The 21,162-nt window shown below is 48.4% G+C and overlaps 1 protein-coding gene and 1 long non-coding RNA gene across 7 annotated transcripts in view; one reads left to right on the forward strand and one right to left on the reverse strand.

The window, feature by feature from the left end:
- Positions 1-21,162, forward strand: part of ATF1 (activating transcription factor 1) — a 34,431-nt gene that overhangs the window by 4,259 nt on the left and 9,010 nt on the right. For 2 of the 6 annotated variants that reach the window (XM_083490292.1, XM_083490291.1), the window contains exons 2-5: positions 13,315-13,432; positions 14,999-15,121; positions 18,134-18,231; positions 19,157-19,287. In XM_083490292.1, the coding sequence (XP_083346418.1) occupies positions 13,322-13,432; positions 14,999-15,121; positions 18,134-18,231; positions 19,157-19,287 (463 nt within the window). In that variant the 5' untranslated portion in view covers positions 13,315-13,321. Of the gene's footprint in view, positions 1-13,314; positions 13,452-13,672; positions 13,724-14,998; positions 15,122-18,133; positions 18,232-19,156; positions 19,288-21,162 lie in introns of all 6 variants that reach the window. The other 4 variants (XM_083490295.1, XM_083490296.1, XM_083490294.1 and 1 more) reach the window with 4 other exon arrangements.
- Positions 15,903-18,127, reverse strand: LOC310700759. The gene is made up of 2 exons (XR_014522796.1): positions 17,697-18,127; positions 15,903-17,258 (listed from the first exon to the last, which is right to left on the reverse strand). It is a non-coding gene; the product is annotated as an uncharacterized lncRNA (long non-coding RNA).

A 21,162-nucleotide genomic window follows, 5' to 3' on the forward strand; every position in this document is an offset into this window, starting at 1 on the left:
AAGAAAAAAGGCTCCCCACAGCAGAAGTTAGCCCTGAGCACTTGGGAGTATGGCACAAGCTGTATGATGACTGGGTTAGGGTTAAAAGTGAGTCCCTGCAGCCCCTTTGTTGCTCCGTCACATGAGTAGTGCCTGGTCAGGGCTACAGTTAGTTGCTAACATTGTCTGTTAGCCTTAAAGGTAAAGGGACCCCTGACCATTAGGTCCAGTCGTGGCCAACTCGGGTTGCGGCGCTCATCTCGCTTTATTGGCCAAGGTCATGTGGCCAGCATGACTAAGCCGCTTCTGGTGAACCAGAGCAGCACACGGAAACGCCATTTACCTTCCCGCCAGAGCGGTACCTATTTATCTACTTGCACTTTGACGTGCTTTCGAACTGCTAGGTTGGCAGGAGCAGGGACCAAGCAGTGGGAGCTCACCCCATCGCGGGGATTCAAACCGCCAACCTTCTGATCGGAAAGTCTTAGGCTCTGTGGTTTAACCCACAGCGCCACCCGCGTCCCCGCTGTTAGCCTTACATTTGGACAAAGGTTGTAAAAATATTTCGGATACCCATGCACCAGCAGGCACTTGAGATGTTTACATCCCTGATATAGATTGGACAGTTTGTACAGGTTTCATGATTCTCCAAAAGTGCCATAGAAACAGAAAGCTACATTTCTTCGTCTAGTAAGAGCTATGAAACTCTTCTGGATGATTATCTGTTTCCAGTTTTGTCTGTGTTCTGAAAATTTTGGCTTGATCTAAATATTTTACAGTTGCCAAGAGCTGGGGTGTACGTATGTTTTTCCAGTTGGCTACAGAATTCTCTCAGCATCTAAAGTGGTTAACTGGAATAGTTTCTTTTCTCCTGAAGTATAGTTCTTCCAAAGAATTGGGGACTCTATAACAAGTTAATAGAAATCCTTGCCACATATATAATAATGACAAGAAAAGCCTACGTTTATTAAACTCTTTAAGAAGAATAATTAAAAGATTGTTCTTTCTCGCTTTGTTAGGTTAGTGAAGGCCACAAGTCAAATCCCTCCTTTGGCATGAACTCACTTCCTGGCCTTATTTAAGCCACTCTCTCACACTGTTGCCCCCCCCCCATCTGTGTGATGGCCTACCTTGTAAGGTTGTGGTAAGGTTACAACAATGTAATGCACGTGAAGCATTTTGAACAAAATTGTAGTAGGCATACTAAGTATTAATAGGGTTAAATTAGAGCAGAAGAGGTGATTCAGAAGTGCTGCAAGATGGTACGGAGGAAACTACCACATTGGGAAGGGTGAATTCACTGCTCTGAAAAACTAATATTTTGGAAGATACTCTTGAAACAGTATTTAAAATAACTATAAGGCTGCATGAAGAGATTATGGTGCTTCTGTTGCATCAAGTAACTTAATTTAGAAGAGTCAGTCATGTCAACTAATATCAGTAATTCACTATTCATTGTTTGGTTAAATTTTGTTTACCAAATAATAATAGAATATTTAACTTGCAGATAGATCAAGCCAATATATATTGACTTCTTTTCATCTTAATTAAAAGAAGACTATTAAGCACTACATTTCATTTGTTCATGTAGGAAAGAATTGATTGTGATTAGATAAAACAGGCTTCATATTAGAGATGAATGTCTTGTTTTGCATTGTTCAACTCAGTAGCAGTGATGGTGGTTTTCTAGAAAATTTTCAATCAGCATTTTTTTTGTAACATCCCATTGCCCAAATCAATTGAGCTTTGATTTAGTATGTTTGTTTTACTGATGTTTAAGAAACATCAGTAAAGTGCTATTTTTGTACACAGTTGTCAGAGCTGCTTGAAGATCCTAGCTCACAGAGGATCACGCTAGCCAGCGATCATTAAGTAAAAGTCTTTATTGAATTACAGTTTCCATTCTCACGCTGCTGCACGCAACTCTACGTCTAGTAGCTAGATCGGCGAAGCTCCGTCTGAGTCTCCGCCCCGTGTGCACCAACTTAATATCCTAGCCTTGCTCCACCTTTTCCGCCTGACTGTCCTCCTCTGGGTCCCTCTACCCCCCGGGGCTTCTTCCTTCCGGGATTCTTCTGACGCTGACCCGGACCCTCCTGCCTCCTTGCGCCGGGCTTTAGGACCTGGTTCCCTTTCGGGGCTGCTTACTGCGCCGCCTTCCTCTGCATTTGAACTTGGCGCGCGCGCCCAACCTTCCACTTTCCTCTTAACCGTTTCTTCGCTCCCCGATGGAGGTGTGGCCACTCCTGACTCATGCCCTCCCTCCTGTGGTGAGCTGCCAGCGCTTCCCCCCTGGCTCCTTTCCTCTTCCCTGCTTCCTGGCGGTGACGCTGGTCCCGATTTCCAGCTGCTCCCCTCTGAGTCCCCTCTGGCTCTATCTTCCTGGGGTGCCCCCCTAGACTCCCCCCTTGCCCTGGCCACTGGTGCTCCTTTCTGTGAATCCTCTGATTCACTGGAAAGACTAGGAGATCTCGGGTCGTCGTCATCACTCATCTTTTCGTCTGCCTCCTCCCCTTCGCTCTCTGTTTCCTCCCTTGCCCGTGCCTCTGCTCCTAAACCCCTGACATCCATCCCCCCCTCGAAGCCCCCCATTCCCCCCTCCCCTCCTTCCGGTGCTGGAGCTGGGGGCTGCTGTTGCAAAGGGACGAACGTCGGATATCGGTCGCTTCCCGTGGCGGGTCTCCATCTGAAGTCTCGCGGGTCTTCCTCCCTGCTCTCGTCGACAACGGTCACCTCCGCTTCCATCTCTGTGCCGCCGTGCTCGAAACCAGGGTCGTCCCCGAAAACGTCCATGTCCGTCTCTCCCTCACTTCCTCCTGGCGGTGTTGCTCGTCCTGGGCCTTCCAGCCACCGTCTGCGGAACTGCTCCTCTGGTCTATCGTCCCACCAATACGAGGGTTCTGATGCAGATCCCGAGGGTGACCCCTCCGGGGAACGGACGTCTTGTGTCGGGTCCTCGTCCGAGTCGAACCCCCGGAAAGTGCTGGCCGAAAGCGTGGGCGTGAAAAGCCAGTCGTCGAAAAAGTCTGCTGGCATAGGTCTATGGGGGAAGAGGGCATGAAACTCGTCTTTGAGGAGAGGTTCGTCCAAGGCGTAGCCCGGCACCCAGCTGTTCGCACTGGCCGGGGTGCCCTCCTTGGCGAGAAAGTATTCTACCCCCTCTTCCCCCCATCTGGAGTCCAAAATCTCCGTGACTTCGTTGATGCGCTCCTTCTGTGCCACTCCCGCGTGCCGTGTTCTGTCTCTGACCGGACTCGGCGCCGTTCCGGGTTCCTGGAACCTGTGCGGTGCCTTGTAGGGAGTGAGCACCGATCTGTGGAATACCGGATGCATTCTGGAACCCTCCGGAAGTGCCAGTCTGAACGCTACCGGGTTGACCTGCTCTTCGACTTGGTAGGGCCCCAGTTGTTTATGCCCTAGTTTCTTCTTGGCCAACGACCTGGCCGGCACTGCGTGGGCTGCTAACCAAACCCAGTCTCCCACGTGGAGCTCTTCGCCAACCCTTCTGTGCTTGTCCGCTTGTACCTTGTATGCGTGCTTGGCCAGCTCCAGGTGGCGCCTCAGCTGATCGTGGACTTCCTGCAGCTCCGACGCGAACGCATCTGCTGTCTGCGGCTCCCCCTCTCCCATTCTTTCCAGTCCCGGGAAGGTTCTGGGGTGCCTCCCGTTGTTGGCGAAGAACGGCGTGACCCCCGTGGACACGTGCTTCGTGTTGTTGTAGGCGAACTCGGCAAGCGGCAGGTAATCCACCCACGTCGCAGGCTGTTGATTTGCATAACATCTCAGGTACTGCTGCATGATGGCATTGACCCGCTCCGCTTGCCCGTTGGTCTGCGGGTGTCTCGCCGACGCCAGGTTGATCTTGACGTTCAGGAAGCCCATCAGCTTCTGCCAGAAATTCGAGATGAACTGCCGCCCCCGGTCGGACAGAATAGACCGTGGCAGACCGTGAACCTTGAACACGTGGTCTATGAACAGTTTGGCGGTTTGCTCCGCCGTGGCCACCTTAGCACACGGAATGAAATGCGCCATCTTGGAAAACAGGTCTACCACCACCAGCACTGCCGTCTTGCCCCTCGAGCTGGGCAGATCCGTGACAAAGTCCAGGGCCACCCTTTCCCAAGGTTCGACCGGAGTTTGCAGCGGTTCCAACAGTCCGGCCGGCGGTTTGTGCACTGGTTTGGCCCTCTGGCAGGTGTCACACCTCGCCACGTAGTCTGCGACCTCCCCTCTCATTCCAGGCCACCAGAAATCCCTGGCTACTAATTCCACCGTCTTCTCCTTGCCAAAGTGCCCGGCCGTGGGCGCGTCGTGCAGCTGCTGCAGCACCTTGGCGCGAAGGTCGTCTCCCGGCACGTAGATGGCCCCTTTACGGATGAGCAATCCATCCCGTAGCTGGAAACCGTCGGCCGCAGCCGTGCCCCTTTGCACCTCTGCCATCTTTGCTTGCGCGAAGGAGTCATCCTGCAACGCTCGTCGCACCGCCTCCAGGTCCACGGTGGCCGCGGCGCACGCCCATACTGTTGGTGCGAAGATGTGCATGGCGGCCGCTGGCGTTGCGTCCTCCAGATACTGTGGCTTACGGGAGAGGGCGTCCGCCATGATGTTAGTGTCCCCCGGGACATACTCTATGCGGAAGTCGAAGTTCGCAAAAAACTCAGCCCAACGTATCTGCCTCTGGTTTAGGAACTGTGCCGTGCGCCAGTGCTCCAGATTCTTGTGGTCCGTGCAAACCTGCACCGTGTGCTTGGCGCCGATCAGGAAGTGCCTCCACGCTTTAAACGCTGCATGAATGGCCAGCAACTCCCTGTCCCAGATGGTGTAGTTCTGCTCGGACTTGCTGAGCTTCCTGGAGTAAAACGCTGCCGGTCGCCACACCCCCTGCTGGTCCTTTTGCAGCAGGACCGCCCCCACGGCTCTGTCCGAGGCGTCTGTCTCCACCCTCATCGGCCTGCTGGGGTTGACGTGAAGCAGCTGCTCTTCCGATGCGAAGAGACGCTTGAGTGCCTGAAAGGACTGCTCCGCCTCCTCTGTCCAAACGAACTTCTTTTTCTTGGAGCTAAGCGTGTCTGTGATGGCCGCTGTCTGCATAGCGAAGCCCTTGATAAACTTGCGATAGAAGTTCGCAAAGCCGACAAACCTTTGGACCTCCTTCCGGTTGCGTGGACTCTTCCAATCCAATACCGCGCGAACCTTGGCGCTGTCCATGGCGAGCCCCTTGTCAGACAACTTGTAGCCCAGAAAATCCACCTCCGTCACGTCAAATTGGCACTTCTCCAGCTTGGCGTAGAGCCTATGTTGCTTTAGTCTGGTCAGCACTTCCTTGACGTGTCTGTCATGCTCCTGCTGCGATTCCGAAAAGATCAGGATGTCATCTAAGAAACAGACGCACGTCTTGTAGAGAAGTCCCGCCAACACGTGATGCATGAAAGCTTGAAAAACGTGGGAGCCATTTTGCAATCCAAAGGGCATAACTCTGTATTCGTAGGTACCCAGTGGCGTGAACATGGCCGTCTTCCACTCATCTCCCTCCCGCATACGAATGAGGTTGTACGCCCCTCGCAGGTCTAACTTGGTGAACACTTTCCCCTTCCGCACCTTCGCCAGGAGGTCGTCGATTCGGGGCATGGGGAAGTCCGACGGCTTGGTCCCATTGTTTAAAATGCGATAGTCCACGACCAGTCTTTTTTGGGGCGTGTCTCGCTTTTTAACAAAGAATACTGGACTGCCCCCCGCTGCCTTGGACTCTCGGATGAAACCGCGCTCCAAATTATGATCTATGAACTGTTTGAGTTCCTGCAGCTCGTCCTCTGACATGGAATACAGTTTCCCCTTAGGCAGCGCCACCCCCGGCAGCAGGTCAATCTTGCAGTCATATGGTCTGTGAGGGGGTAGCCTGTCTGCCTCCTTCTCGCAGAAAACTTCCAAAAATTCTGCGTACTTGTGGGGAATCGCTTGCAGCGTGCCTAGCAGCAGCTGTGACTCCTCTTCCTCCCCTTCCTGCCGGGGCACGATGCAGTGTTCAGCACAAAAGGAAGAGCCGAAGATCAGCTGCCTCTGGTACCAAGCCAGCGTTGGGCTGTGCTTGTCCAGCCAACTCATTCCCAATACAATGGGCGTATCCGATAGTTGAGTGACATTGAAGCTGATGATTTCTTTGTGATTTCCAAGTCGCATCGCCATGGGCGGCGTCTGCTTCACCACTTGCCCCCCTAGCAACTCCCTGCCATCCACCGTTACAACCTGCAGGGGCAGCGTGGCAGGCAGCAACTGTATAGCGTGCCGGTCGACAAAGTCCCGCCCTATAAAGTCCGCATTGCTTCCTGAGTCAATAGTGATTGGCACGTCAGTGGTGATTCCATTGGGCAGCTGGAGAGATGCGGTGAGCCTCACCACTGGTTTGGGCGGGAGGGGGTTCACGGGCTGTAAAACCTCTGGGGACTGCGTCACTAACACGTCTGGCTGGGCCCCAGGGCCTCTTCCTCCAGCCAGACTGCGTCGTTTCCCTGCTGTGGTCCCCCTTGCTGCGTTGCTGCAGTCACCATTGCCGAGGCTGCAGTAAGCTTGTGGAGCCTCTGGGGACACTCTTTTGCCATATGCCCTGGCTCCTCACAGACGTAACACTTCCTGTTCCTTCTAGGAGGCTTCGCTTTCACTGCTGCCGGTGCTAGGGCTCTGGTTGCTGACTGAGCCCTTGCACCTCCAACCTCCATAGGTTCGGCTCCTCCTCCTGGCGGAGGCGTGGATTGCGCCCGCGCTGCTTCTCTGGGAAGGAAGGAGGGGCCCCTGGCTGGTTCGCGCCCTCCACGCCCTTCGTCCCTGCTCCACGGACGTCCTTCCAGCCTCACCCCCACTGCCAGTGCCCTCTGAACGACCTCCTGGGTGGTTCGGGGTCTCTCCCCCCTCGCGATCTCATCTTTAATCGAGTTGTGCAGCCCCTCCCAAAAGAGGTCTCTTACAGGAGCCGAATCTCTGTCCCATTCCAGGGCACTGACCAAGGCGAAAAAGCGGGCATGATACTGCCTGACGCTGGCCCTCCCTTGTCTCAGCCCATGCACCTCCTTCCGTGCAAGATCCACGTCAATACTTGATAAAAAACACCCATCCATCGCTTTAATAAAGGCATCTGCATTCTGGAGCGCCGGATCCTTATCTCTCCATAAATTGCGTAGCCATGCTCTAGCATCCCCATGCAAATGGGACATGATGAATCCCACTCTCTCTTGCTCATCTCTAAAGTCTTTATGCAGCAGTTGCAGTGCGCACAGTACGTCGGCTCTAAAGTTGGGATACTGTTGCAGGTTCCCATCGAAGTGAGAGACCAGCCCGCCTGTCCGTCTCGCCAACCCAATTCCCTCCTGCCGGGGTGTCTGCTTTGTCAGCACGTCTAACCTGACCTGGAGATCCCTGCAGGCGGCAGCTGCTTCCTCCTCTCTCTTCCTGGATGCGAGAGCCTCGGCATTCAGTTGTGCCACTGCTTTTCTGAGTTCCTCTATCTGCTGCTCAGCCGTCATGTCGTCTGCCGTTCGTGAGCTCGCTAGTAGGCACCTGTTTCTCTCCCCTCCTCGAGGCTGTAGATGCCCACAATCGCGAGACGGAGCTTACTGTCAGAGCTGCTTGAAGATCCTAGCTCACAGAGGATCACGCTAGCCAGCGATCATTAAGTAAAAGTCTTTATTGAATTACAGTTTCCATTCTCACGCTGCTGCACGCAACTCTACGTCTAGTAGCTAGATCGGCGAAGCTCCGTCTGAGTCTCCGCCCTGTGTGCACCAACTTAATATCCTAGCCTTGCTCCACCTTTTCCGCCTGACTGTCCTCCTCTGGGTCCCTCTACCCCCCGGGGCTTCTTCCTTCCGGGATTCTTCTGACGCTGACCCGGACCCTCCTGCCTCCTTGCGCCGGGCTTTAGGACCTGGTTCCCTTTCGGGGCTGCTTACTGCGCCGCCTTCCTCTGCATTTGAACTTGGCGCGCGCGCCCAACCTTCCACTTTCCTCTTAACCGTTTCTTCGCTCCCCGATGGAGGTGTGGCCACTCCTGACTCATGCCCTCCCTCCTGTGGTGAGCTGCCAGCGCTTCCCCCCTGGCTCCTTTCCTCTTCCCTGCTTCCTGGCGGTGACGCTGGTCCCGATTTCCAGCTGCTCCCCTCTGAGTCCCCTCTGGCTCTATCTTCCTGGGGTGCCCCCCTAGACTCCCCCCTTGCCCTGGCCACTGGTGCTCCTTTCTGTGAATCCTCTGATTCACTGGAAAGACTAGGAGATCTCGGGTCGTCGTCATCACTCATCTTTTCTTCTGCCTCCTCCCCTTCGCTCTCTGTTTCCTCCCTTGCCCGTGCCTCTGCTCCTAAACCCCTGACAACAGTACACATGTCTGAAAAGCTTTTCAAGTAGTTGTTGAGGTGGGGGAGGAAAAGGTGCCCCTTTGCTGCCTCAGATCCCAAGCTGGTATATTGAAGAGGCCTGAATTGAGCCCATTGCCATCATGTGACAGCAGCATGGCCAGCTCTTTCCTTTCCCATGTTGTAGCTGACCACTACTGGCAGTAGCTTCTACCCATTTGCCACTTGGGCAGGCACATTGAGCTGCCCCTTGCTGGTGGCACTGGCCCATCAGCTGTGGAAGGACTGGGCAAAGAGGCACACCCAAGAGCTATGTTGGCATGGCACCCTACCTGCCACTCTTGTTCCTATGCTAAACCAAGCTTAATGCAAGAACAGTTAAGATAATAAGGTTTTGTTGCTTTTGTAAAATCTATCATAAGAACAGCATATGAAAGGGACTTTCATTTGCTTTTTACCAATTAAGTAATAAACTTGCTTCTTGTGTAATTACATTATGTCGCTCCAATTAAAAAATGCAAGGGTCCATATAAATGAAAATAATGAATTAAGCAAATATCTTGAGAACTGCAATTCTTGTTTATTTTGTGTCTAGGTCAAGAGTTGAATGTGTGAAATAGACATTTTGAGACACTTGCTGTTTTTGTTTTGTTTTTCTTTCCTTTTCTCTGATCACCTTTTAACATTTTCATTTATTTTAGAAATTGTCTATGAGGCAGAACCCAGTTTGATTACGTTTTGCCTGTTTTTTTCTTGAAATTGTGAGCACCCACAAAAGTGTGAAAGTAGTATTTTGACTCAGCCTGTTCTGACTCAGTTTCTGCCTTTGTTTTAATTATAACTAGGAAGTGACACCCCTGCTCACTTGGCAACCTCCCTAACTCCCACCCCAAAGCACTTCTCCTGCAAAGCCCCTCCACTTCCCATTACTGTACTCCTTGCCAAAGTTCCCTCCCCTTACTCTTTGCCACCTCTGCACCTTGCTCACACCATTGTGCCACCACTCTTACTCAGTGCACCTTGCCTGCTCCGCCCCCATATGTGCCACCCCTCTCATTAGACTTGCCCCACCACCACAAGCCCAGCTTGACTGCTCTGCTTTGCTGACTCTTCTGCGCTGTCAGCCATCTCACTCAACCCGCAAACCACTGGAAGCCCGACTTGTTCATCCATTGCCTCTCATGCTTTCCTGCTCTGCCCATTTATCTGTTCATTCTGGGAGACCAGCATGGCTAGTAGCTGGTCACAGCATTAGGGGAAGACTCCCTGTCTTCTTCCACAGCCTGCCTGCACTAAGCCTCTGTGAGTCTGCACTGCTGTCTGCCACAGCGCATCTTCCTGTTTACCCAACCCTGTTGCCCCTGCAGCTTCTAACACCTCCTTTTCCCTGTCTTCTCACTCTTCTCCTTTTGACCACTCATCATCATCCCACCACCAATCCCCTGGTTCTGAGCCTTCTTCCTCTGGGGGTTCCCCAACTGGTGCCACCCACCACTCCTCTGCATCCAGCCAGCCCATGACAGGGAGTTATGGTGTAGGAGGTGCAGCGGGTTGGGTGAGCAGCACACAGCACAGGCAGTTAGTGACTTCTAAAAGTGGTTCCAGTCCTACTTCCTCAGTCATTTCCAGAGGGTAATACTTGGAGAGTGCTTTTTGGTCCTGTGGAACCTTCATTGTGGGGTTCCTCAGGGTTCAGTTTTATCCCACATGCTGTTTAACATCTATTTACATGATACTGCTGAGGGGGGTTATCCGGAGTTTTGGAGTACATTGTCAGCAATGTACTGATGACACACAGCTCTGCTTCTCCTTTACATCTGCAGGTGAGGCAATGGATGTGCTGGACTGTTGTCTTGCCTCAATAATGGATTGGATGACAGCCAGCAAACTGAAGCTTAATCCAGATAAGGCAGGGTGTTAGTGGGTGAATCCCTAGACAGGATGGATGGGAGGTTGCCTGCTCCTGATGGGGTTAAACTTCATCTGAAGGAGCAGATATGCATCTTGGGGCTCCTTCCAGTTCCATTGCTGTCATTTGAGTCTCAAGTGGCCTCAGTGGTACGGAGTGCCTTCCCTCAACTTCAGCTGTGCTCCTATCTGGACAGGGATAGCCTAACTGCTGTTGTCTGTGCTCCGGTAACCTCTAGGTTAGGTTACTGCAATACATTATATGTGGGTCTGCCTCTGAAAATGATTCAGAAACTTCAGCTGGTGCAGAATTCAGTGGCTAGGTTGCTCACTGGGGCAAAATGGTTTGAGCATATAATGCCAGTCCTAGCCCGACTGCACTGGCTGCCAGTTAGTTCTGAGCACAATTCAAAGGGCTGGTTTTGATCTATATAGCTTTACGTGGCTCAGGACCACAAGACCTCAAGGACCACCTCTCCCAATATGAATTGATCTGGACCCTTCTTTGTGTGCCTCCTTGGCAAGAGGGCCAGAGGGCAGCAACATGAGAACAAGGCTTTTCTGTGGTGGCTCCCTGCTTGTGGAATGCTCTCCCCCAGGGAGGCTCACCTGGCACCTTTGTTACATATCTTTAGGCATCAGGCAAGAATATTCTTCTTCTCCCAGGCCTTTGACTAATTAAACACTCTATGGCCTTCTAAACTGAATGGGAGAGTATTGTTTTCGTTTGTTATTATGACATGTATTTTGTGTTTCTATATTGTAATCTGCCATGCAATCCTTGGCTAAAGGGCGCTACAGAAATAATAACAATAATAATAATAATAGGTAATATAGTTGTCACAATCTTAGCCTGCAAAATACAAACACTGTGTTCTTTGTAGTTGGGTGGCATTATTTTGTGACACCTTTATGTCTCATTTTGTGTGGAAGGTTATAATAGAGATTCCCTGAGATGGAAGAGATATTTCCAGATCATGTTCCTTACAAGCTTTTAAAAGCCTTGTTCTTTCAATTTGTAAACAATAATACTGAATTAGCCTCCCCCCTCCTTTGTAATTAGAAAAAGCACATAGTTTTCAAACTCTTTAAGGAATTCCTATATTGACTTTTTGGCTGATTAAGTCCTTCTCATTGCAGAAGACTGTGGGGCATGTTCCAGGATGCACAGTTCTTGCAGAGCACTGACCAGGCCTATTGTGCCTCATTGCTATTCTTTGTGAACAGAGAGGGCACTTTATAGAACACTCACAAAACTCCTGGGCAGCTGCACGTTGCACATATTGGTAATGATGGCCTAGCTCCCTTTTAGGGAAGTTTTCCCACTTTTACTGATCTCCTTATTGAGAAACACCAGAGTTCTTTGGGGGATAGTTTGAAAACCATAGCAGTAGAATAGTACAAGTGGAGCTGCAACTGAATGTTGCAGTTTGGAATGTTCTTGTTCAGTGTTCCAGTCAGCCAGCCGTTGCTGGCTCTATTTCTCTATTACCACCAGCATGTCCCTCACTCCAAAAAACCACTGAGCATTTTATGGTCACTGAGCATGGTCTGATATGATTGGGCTGTGGGGGTAGGGGGTTGTCTTCTTACATTCCCCTCCAAAATATTTTCTCTGGTTCTGCAAATCTTGGCATCCCACTGAGCTGCTGAAACCTCCCTCATTGCTTAGCAGCTTGGTTTTCTCTTTGTAGCTATTATAACTCAACATCTGAGTTCACTTGTAGAATCTCTCTCTCTCTCTCTCTCTCTCTCTCTGTGTGTGTGTGTGTGTGTGAGAGAGAGAGAGAGAGAGAGGGTGTAGTATGTGCTAAGTTGTCATTGTGTTCATGAGACGTGTCTGCTGTTTAATAGCACGATTCATCTGATTAAGAATAGAAAGGCTGAAGTGAATCTCTTGAGACTTTTTCATTATGGTGACTTGCATTCTTCAGGTTTTAGGACTGAGCTCCTGTGGTTGGTCTCGGCAGGGAAAAATCAATGACTCATATTTCCATTGAGAGAAATGTAATTTCCAGTTTCTCAGCAACAGCTCTTGCAACTATTTCAAATGTTGTGTAACAACATGCTCAGAACTGGCAGATCATCTTTGACTGCTTCAGAGGTATTTTTATTGGAACACTGTCTGTGCATACCCTGGTGCTGTTGACCAGGAAATGCTTAATTGTGCAGCAGGTGTAATAAAATGCACGGCAGTTACATATCATGGATGCAGAAAGTTCTGAAATAAACTAGAATACAAATAACTTGTCCTCCACCACCCCCACTCCTCCCCTATTGTTCTCTCCTTGTGGGGGAAGAAAAACCTGTGGCACAGTGGAGGTGATTTTCACCCATTCTGCTTTCTTCCTGCAAGTCCTCTGTGCTCTGTTCTAGAAATTCTTTTGAGGGGGTCAGGAGAGGAGAAGAAATCAGAAAAAAACCTCTTTCCTTGCCCCAAGGCAGGAGCATCCTGTGCACTGAGTTATGTTCACAGGAGCTCTGTATCCAAATTACTATTATATATGGATTTTTTCATTTCTGTAAAAAATAGAATTTATAAGTGACAAGATCATTATGTGACTAATTACCACACTATTGTATCAAATAGGTGTCGCTCACAAGGATATAAAGAACCGTATTACACAGTTTCAAACTAATGGTCCATCTAACTTAGTGGAAGGCCGTTGTATTTCTTGAAGGTCCAAAATTCTGGTTTCTCTTCAGATCGTATAAATCTTTCGCCTTTTACAAAATTCATGGCAGCAGCAAAGGTGGTGTCCAGAATACTTGTCAGTGGGCATAATCCAGGGAAGTTCAGTGTACCAAAGTCTCACTGAAATCAGCAAGATTTAAAATGTTTCAGGCTGCATAAGATCCATTGCTTTCAGCAAGGTTCTAGGCCTATCTCTGAATTGCACATATTGACAACTCCTGGTGCAAGATCCTCTTTACGATGGCTGGCAGACCCAACTGTGGGTAGAGCCAAGACAGTAATCACCAACAAGGCAGTATTATTTTATAATGTCCTCTGGCACTCTTTGAAAAGCATCTGTCTCTCTTGGGTAATAATAAACTCTGCATTTTGCTGTCTTTTGGTTTCTTACAGGCTGATTATGGAAGAGGCTCACAAAAGCAACAGTAACAATTCAGCAACACCCGCACAAGCAGCATCTTTACAAGGTACCACGCTACAAGCAGCTCAGCTTTCTCGTGTTTCTCAACAGGTAAAGAAAGCTATCTAAGGTCAGATCCTCTGAGGAATTTTTAAGTAGGTTAATTTGAAATTTTACTGTACAATATTGGGGTTTTTTTTACAGTGCATTATATTTATATTTGTATGTGTGTGTGCATACATAATTTCCAGGAATTTGAGCTAATCATGTGTTTCCTGTGTGGAGCTGAAAATACATCCATATCCACTAGATATTGACATGTCTCATAAAATCCAAATGTTCTTTCTTTAGATCTTATTCCAGGATCACCTAGGCTGACCGGCTAAGCAAAGAAATGGGAAAGCTGAGCATCTCCATATTTTTTAACTTAAGAGTTGCTAATTCTGAAAAACTGTCTCCCAGTCACAGAATCATAACAAATCTGCTATAAAAATACTGGTTAATCAGCTGTTGTTTGCTTCAGTATTTTTGCTTCCTACGGCCTTTCTGACCTTAGCACAAAGGACAGGAGCAAAACAAAGGGTGCAGTCCACCAAGCACTAATGTTGTGACGTTTCATTTTATTGGTGCTTATGCATGTGCTCTGCTTGATCTGAGTTGAAAAGAGCAGAGGCTGTACTTGCTAGATGGCACTGAAAATTAATGAATTTGGGTTGTGTTGCAGAGTGTCTGAATTTCAGAACTTTCTTGTCAGTGGAAGTCAGAAAAGCACGACTTCTTACAGCATGGGTGGTCAACCTTTTTTTTTTGTTGGCGGCGGGGGAGGTAATTTTCTCTAGGGTGATCTGTTGGGAACCATATACAGGCAGTGGACAGATCCAGAGACAAAAGTGTTCTGAATTAGCTATTTTGGAATAACGATTGCCCTGCTTCATTTTTCACCATAGTGATCTCAGAGTAGAATTCCCAATTACAGATGTGCTTATGCCCAGAGCCTGTACATGTATATATGCACAAGACTACCAATCTCAGACAGTTGAGGTTGGACAGAATTACTTTCACCAAGCCATGAAATGAGTAAAAAGCTTTTACAAGATTTATTTATTTTTATAGATAAATAATGCATCTCCCAATTGTATAATGAAGAAATAAATGGGGGGACGGACGGTACAAAATCCCTTTTAAAGGTCAAGAAAAAAAGGAGAAAATGAACAGAAAAGAGGGAAGTCTGATGGCATGGAGGAATGGGGGCAGTTTCAGGAAGTGTTAGGGCTGCATAAAACGAGGTCAGTGCAAAAGGCTCCCAAGCTACAGGTTGCCCATCTTTGTCTTCATTACTGTAAAGCAGAAATGACTAATTACATAAAATAGGCACATTTTTGCTATTAGATTTGGAAAACGATCTTACTTGGGCTGAAAATCATGTATGTTTTGAGTGGCACATTACCCCTGAGGACATCTAGTGTGAACTTGTGTTAACTGAGGTGTCTTGATATGAAAGCTGGCTAAATGCAACCACTATTCAAAAATGGATATTCACTTAAGAAGTCTTGTCTTACTAGAAATTTAGTACTATTCTTCCTCAGTCTCAGTGTCATTAAATGTAGGCGCTTATTGATTTATTGCCTAAATTGTGTTTTTTCATGATTTGGCTAATCAACTCTTGATTTGTTTCAGATGTCCCTTAGAGGTCAGACTCCACTGACAGTGGTTCAGCTCTCTGGGGATCAAGTCCAGGGAGTCATTCATACAGCTCAAACCTCATCTGTCATTCACTCACCACAAGGGCAATCAGTGCAGGTACTATTAACTTTCTTTGGAAGTTTTATTGACAGCACCTGAATTTTGCTATAGTGCATTTCAGCCTATTGTGGGGTGACAACAGCAAGCCAGCAAAGCTCCACATCATTATTATGGACTATTATTTTGTCTTATTTATTAAAATGCCTAATGTTCTAAACACCAATTAATTAAAAAGTCAAAACCAAGTCCGGTGGACAACTTCCACTTGTCCAATGAAATTTGCACTCCCTCTATGCCCCCCACATCTAGAGATGTGATGGCCTGAGAAGAAACTCTAAAAACTGGACTGGGGAGAGTGATATTGTAAGAAAAAGGAAGTAGCCCTGGAATGAGGTGTTACCATCCTTCACAGGATTGCACCTTGTGTAAGTGTGAGTAACCCCCAATACCACTTCACTGCTGTTACAGCAATGGGCAGATAAAGCTGTCTACAAACACAGGAAGCTACCTTCACTGAGAGAGACAATTTATCCGTTTAGCTTCGTACTGACTACACTAACTTTCAGTGACTGTTCAGAGGTTTCAGGCAGGAGCGTTTCCCAGAACTGAGTGGAGTTGCCCAGGGGCGGAACCTGGGACCTGCTGCATGCAAAACATGTGGTCTATTACTGAGCTACAATATACTGTTTAGGAGTATTACAGGAGTGAAAGGAAAAAGTAGTCTTTTCTTGCTCTCCGGAAGCCTCCCTCATATCCTGTTACATAGGAATAAAGTGCTGTGACTGAGAGCCTTAACTTGAGCCTTTTAGTGTTCTATAGCACAGCAGGGAAAGTTGGGTGTTTTTTTGGGGGGGTGTAATTTTGTCTTTTTCTCATTATGAAACTACCCCTCCCCCATGAGCCAAAGACTGCATTGCAACATTTTGACATGGCTGATAGGAAGCGCATCAACGATCAGAACTTGGGTGGAGCCAATAGGAGGAACTCTGGGTGGGTGGGTAGAACTTTTACCTCATCCACTCTTTGGAGCCAGTAGTTACTATGGCTGGTTGGACATATAAGACCTCATATAAACTAAATGCAGTATTTAAAATCTTCAGGATTATGTGCACCAATGATTAAAAAATCAAAAACAACACAAAACCAAACAAGAAAAGCTAAAGCTAGTATAGGAAGAAACAAACAATAGAAAATATTTTTCATGTTTTGATCAATTGTGTATGTTTTCAGCTGTCTTGAAAAGCCTTGTAAGCCTTCTCTTAAGGTGTTGTTGGTTATTTATAATAATACAATCTTAGCATTGGAAGAGACCTCAAAGGTAATCTAATTCAAATTGGCTGCAACAGCATCCTTGGTAGATGGCCACCCAGTCTCTGCTTAAAAACATCTAATGAAAGAGAGCCCACCACTTTTCCAAGGCAGCTTGTTTAACTGTTGGACTATTCATGCTATCAGGAAGTTCTTCCAGATGATTAGTTGAAAACCCCTTTTTGGAGATTTGAACTTATTGGTTTGGGTCCTGCCCTCTCCAGCAACAGGAAACAAATTTGCTCCACCTATACGATGGCCCTAGTTGAAGTCTTAGTTGAAGATAGCAGTAGTATTGCCCCCTAAAAATAATAATTAAAACTCCGATGTTTGTGCATTGTCTGTGTTACATATGTCAAAGATCTAAAAGCAGTCATTTTGTTTCTAATATAGAGGAATTTGTCTTACACTTAGGAGTTCTGTAGGATATAAATGCTGCAATTTCATCGCTGAAAACTGAGGGAAAGCTAGAGCTGCCCCTCTCTCCTGACAGCAGCCTTCTTTTTGTTTTACTTTACCAACATACTTTTGCAAGAGCTCTATGCCCTGTGGAGCTTTTGCTGCTGCTTCACCAGTTAGCTGTAAATGAAAGACATTTATTTGGGAACACCAGAAGGACTGTTGACATTTGCCAAACTGGTGAAGTGCGCAGAAAGAATGAAAATCCAAGAGTCCTTGAGACATTCCTGTTTTGTTTCCTTATGTTCTTCCTTCCTTATCTAAATCTTCATATTTTCAGTTTGGAGCCTTGAATATATATCACTACATTGCTACAAGCTTCACTGCAAAATTAGATATTGTTAAAATAAACTGGTGCTGTTCTGATTTTAATGCTTAGCAGACCTGTACCAGCAAAGACCAATCTTTGTTCCTTCCTGTCAGGGAACTGCCATCAGAGGCGAGAGGAGAAGTAAGACGCTCCAATGATGCAGGGGAGGGAACTAGCAAGGAGAGAGAGAGAGCTTCCGCTGGGGAAGGAAATCCAGGGGACACCAGGGAGAAAGGGGAGGCTGAGAGTACGGCGGAGGGGAGGCTCTGAGACTCTTCCAGTGAAATCAGCGGAGAGAGCACAGGACCTCTGCTTGGCACACCCACGCTGCGCAGAAAGCTTCCGCGCAGAGAATCTAGGAGGAGACTTGGAGTCAAGGAATTTTTATGTTGGAGGAAATTTAGGAAACGCCCACTGACGGATTCTGCCAGTGACTGAGACAGTCGCGTTGTAAGGGCTGTCAAACCAGGGAAAGGTTTAGCTATACAACCAGCTTGGAGCAGTTTGCAGTTTACGCACAAGCAACCCCAATTCCCACTACACTTCCTACATCACACATTCACTTATTCAAACAGAAGAATGATAGACTATTGACTTCTTAATGCTATCACCATTTGCACTGCTGTTAAAACCCATCTTTTTCAACATACCCAACACCAAATATTTTTGCAACTATTCCAGAAACTTTGACCAACCCCTTTTCTCATGAGTTTGCAGTAAGTGTTTGTGTGCTTGTTTTATATTGCAGTCCTATGAATTACTTCAGAACAACAAACTCTACAATGGACCATGTTTATTTTTTTAGTTTAAATAGCAGTAGTAGTGTGTTCCTTTTGAAGAAACTTGTTAACTCTAAATGTAATAAAAAAAGGTTGCAAATGGTTGAAAACCTGCTGATTCAGTTATACTTGGCATTCCCAAAAGGTGTCTCTTGGCATTCCTGCTGTCTCTTACGCTATTCAGCAACATAATACAAAATGTGTTTCTTTCAGGTGTCTTTGTCAGAAAGTGACGATTCACAAGATTCCTCAGATAGCATAGGCTCTTCACAGAAAGCTAGAGGAATCCTAGCACGCCGTCCATCTTATAGGTCAGTTCCTTATGCATTTCTTTGGTGCTCTTCAGCGGAGCTTTTCCGGTTGGTAAGATGCATGCAGCCCACGGGGTTTGACAGATCCCTCAGAAGCTGCAGAATGGTGATCATGATAAGGATCTGGCCTACCAACACAATCCAGTTCCCTACCCCTGTATTGCAGAAAGGTGGAATTTAACTTTTTTAAAAAAGGTAAATAATTGTCATTTTCTCCAAAGCCGCAAAGCAGCATCTTTCTCTCTGTATTCTGGTTCTGTCCACCATGAAAAGAAATAAAAGTAACTCGCATCTTACATGAGGGTCCACATGTATACGCAAAAATGCTTGTCCAAGCTTTGGGAAGGAAGGAGGACTCTAGGACCATGCCAGAGCTCTTGTGCCTCTTTCCCAAAGCCTGGTGCCTCACCCAAGGGAAAGCAGCGCGAGGGCTCTGGGACACTGCTACAGTCCTCATGCTGCTTTCCCAAAACCAGGTAAGCCCACAATCAGCGGCTGACTTGGGTCTTTCATATTTCAGCAGCGCCCTGTGTGAGGCCCAAAGTCAATGCATGCTGCCACCTTCTCTTGTTCTACTTAAATCACTATGCCATAGTTATGATGCCCTGTGGCGCCCCCTAGGCTCAGCACCCAGTGCAGCAGAACCGGCCATACTCCCGAAATCCACCTCTGCCATGATCACAGCTTTGTTTGTGCAGGTGTGTGTGTGGAGGAGAATTAGTAAACGGAGAGCAGGTTTCTTCTGCTCTCTGGTCATTTATTTACTTCTCTACCACCCATGCAAAGCTGCAGTCGCCTAAGTAAAATAAGCACAAGATGCGAATCACCTGTACTGCATATCTAGGGTTATGCATTGGGAGTAATGATTATTTTTTAAAAAGTGTTTTTACAGCCATGTCTGGTATCTTTGTTGTAATTTTTATAGAAAAATCTTCAATGATCTTTCTTCTGAAGACGCACGAGACAGGAAAGGAGATGAAGCAAGTCCTGGCATCTCTACTATCACATCAATGTCTGTCCCTACGCCCGTTTACCAAACAAGCACTGGACAATATAGTATGTATTATTTATAATTGTCTGTGTTAGGAATGCTGTTTCTGGAAATATATTTCAAGTTGAATTTTGTATTAGCCTGAGAATAATGCTATCCAAAGGTCCCTTCTGAAATTATTATAACAATTCTGCTGAGAATTTTTTCCCCATTCATCTATTACTAGTTTATAAATCAGAATTTGCAGGCCAGCAAAAGGAAGAGAATGTTGTGGACTCGCCTTTGAGGTTTTTAAGCAGAGGCTGGATGGCCATCTGTTATGAGTGCCTTAATTTGGATTCCTGCATTGCAGGGGGTGGACTAGATCAGTGTTTCCCAACCGGTGTTCCGCGGCACACTAGTGTGCCGCGAGAGGTTGCCTGGTGTGCCGTGGGAGGGAGGCGGGCGAGTCGGGCGGCTGTAATGTGCCCCACATAGGCACACGCGGGGCGGCGAGCGAGCTCCCTCCCACATCCCATCGCCGGCTCTGCACCAGGCGGTAGAGCTCGGCGAAGTCGCCGCGCTGGAAGGCCAGCAGCGCGCGCGCCTTGGCCAGGCTCTTGCCCGCCTGCGCCTCCAGGCACGGCGCCTCGGCGTCGGGCGGCAGCGAGCCCAGGAAGCGGCCCAGCCGGCCGGGGTCGCCCGCCTGCAGCAGCGCCTCGCACACGCACGAGACCTGCTCCGCCGAGAAGCGCGGCGAGCGCGGAGGATCGGGCGCGGCGGAGGCCAGCCCTGCGCTTGGAGAGGACGCAGCAGCCGTCGCCAAACCCAATCCTCCTCCTCCTGCTCCACCGCCGTCCTCTGGCTCTCGGCCGGGAGGAGCCTGCGGCGACGGGGCGGGCGCTGAAGTTGGCAGAAGTTGGCGCGCCTCCTCGGCAGCGCCTTCGTCCTCCTCCTCCTGCCTCTGCTCTCCTCCGGCGGCGGGGGCACGCTGCCCTCCCCGGCCGGGGGGCTCGGCGGGGCCCGCGGGGAAGGAGGCCATGTTCGCGGCGCGCGGGATCGCGGCCCCCCTCGCCCGCCTCCGGCCCGCTCCCCTCCCCCTGCGCGCTGCCCTAGCTGTGCGGGTCTCCTCCCCCTGTACCGCCGTCCCCTTTCCACATCCTAGGAGCCGCGGTCCGCCTACCGCCCCCGGGCCGCGGCGCGGCTCCCAGCCTGGGCTGGCCTCCGCCTCCTGGGACGCGCGCCCACCCCCGCGGCCCCCCAAACTTCGGAGCAACTGAATGCTTTCCCATGTAGAACAGTCCCTGCAAATAAAAACCTAGCATATTTGGAAGAGGGATGCTAGCCTAACCATTACCTTCTATGCTGTTACTATTTTTTTATTTTATTTTTTACATAAGTAAAAAGTGACCTTTCCCCATCTGGCATGGTGGTGTGCCTCGAGATTTTTTTCATGAAACAAGTGTGCCTTTGCCCAAAAAAGGTTGGGAAACACTGGACTAGATGAACCTTGGGTCCCGTTCCAACTTTACAATTTCATGGTTCTATGATATGGTTTGGGAAATGAAGGTGCTGGTTGCAAATGAAGTAAATTGTTCACAGGAAAGAGACTGTAATTGGTGGAAGATTTTTGTGTTATCAGCACAACAGAAAGAACATGATAGCCGTATATTAGGGTTTTAACTTTTTTACAACCTCATCTTCCTATAGCTTGGATGAACTTTTGCCTAAAAACAATCATCCGTCATTTCCAAATATTTTGAAAAAGAGGTTAAATCAATTTAACGGAACCACCTTTACCACCGGGACCTTGTAAAGACCCCAAGATCTCCTGCAACGATTTTGCAAAGTTTTTTGCAGATAAAATCACTCATATTCGGAAGGAGCTAGACACCACCGTGGGAGCAGGGCTGGGGCGGGAGAGTGCTAGAGCCCTGTCTGGTCAAGTTGCATGGAATCAA

The sequence above is a fragment of the Podarcis liolepis genome (assembly GCF_965112155.1).
Source record: "Podarcis liolepis genome assembly, chromosome: 2".
Classification (NCBI taxonomy): domain Eukaryota; kingdom Metazoa; phylum Chordata; class Lepidosauria; order Squamata; family Lacertidae; genus Podarcis; species Podarcis liolepis.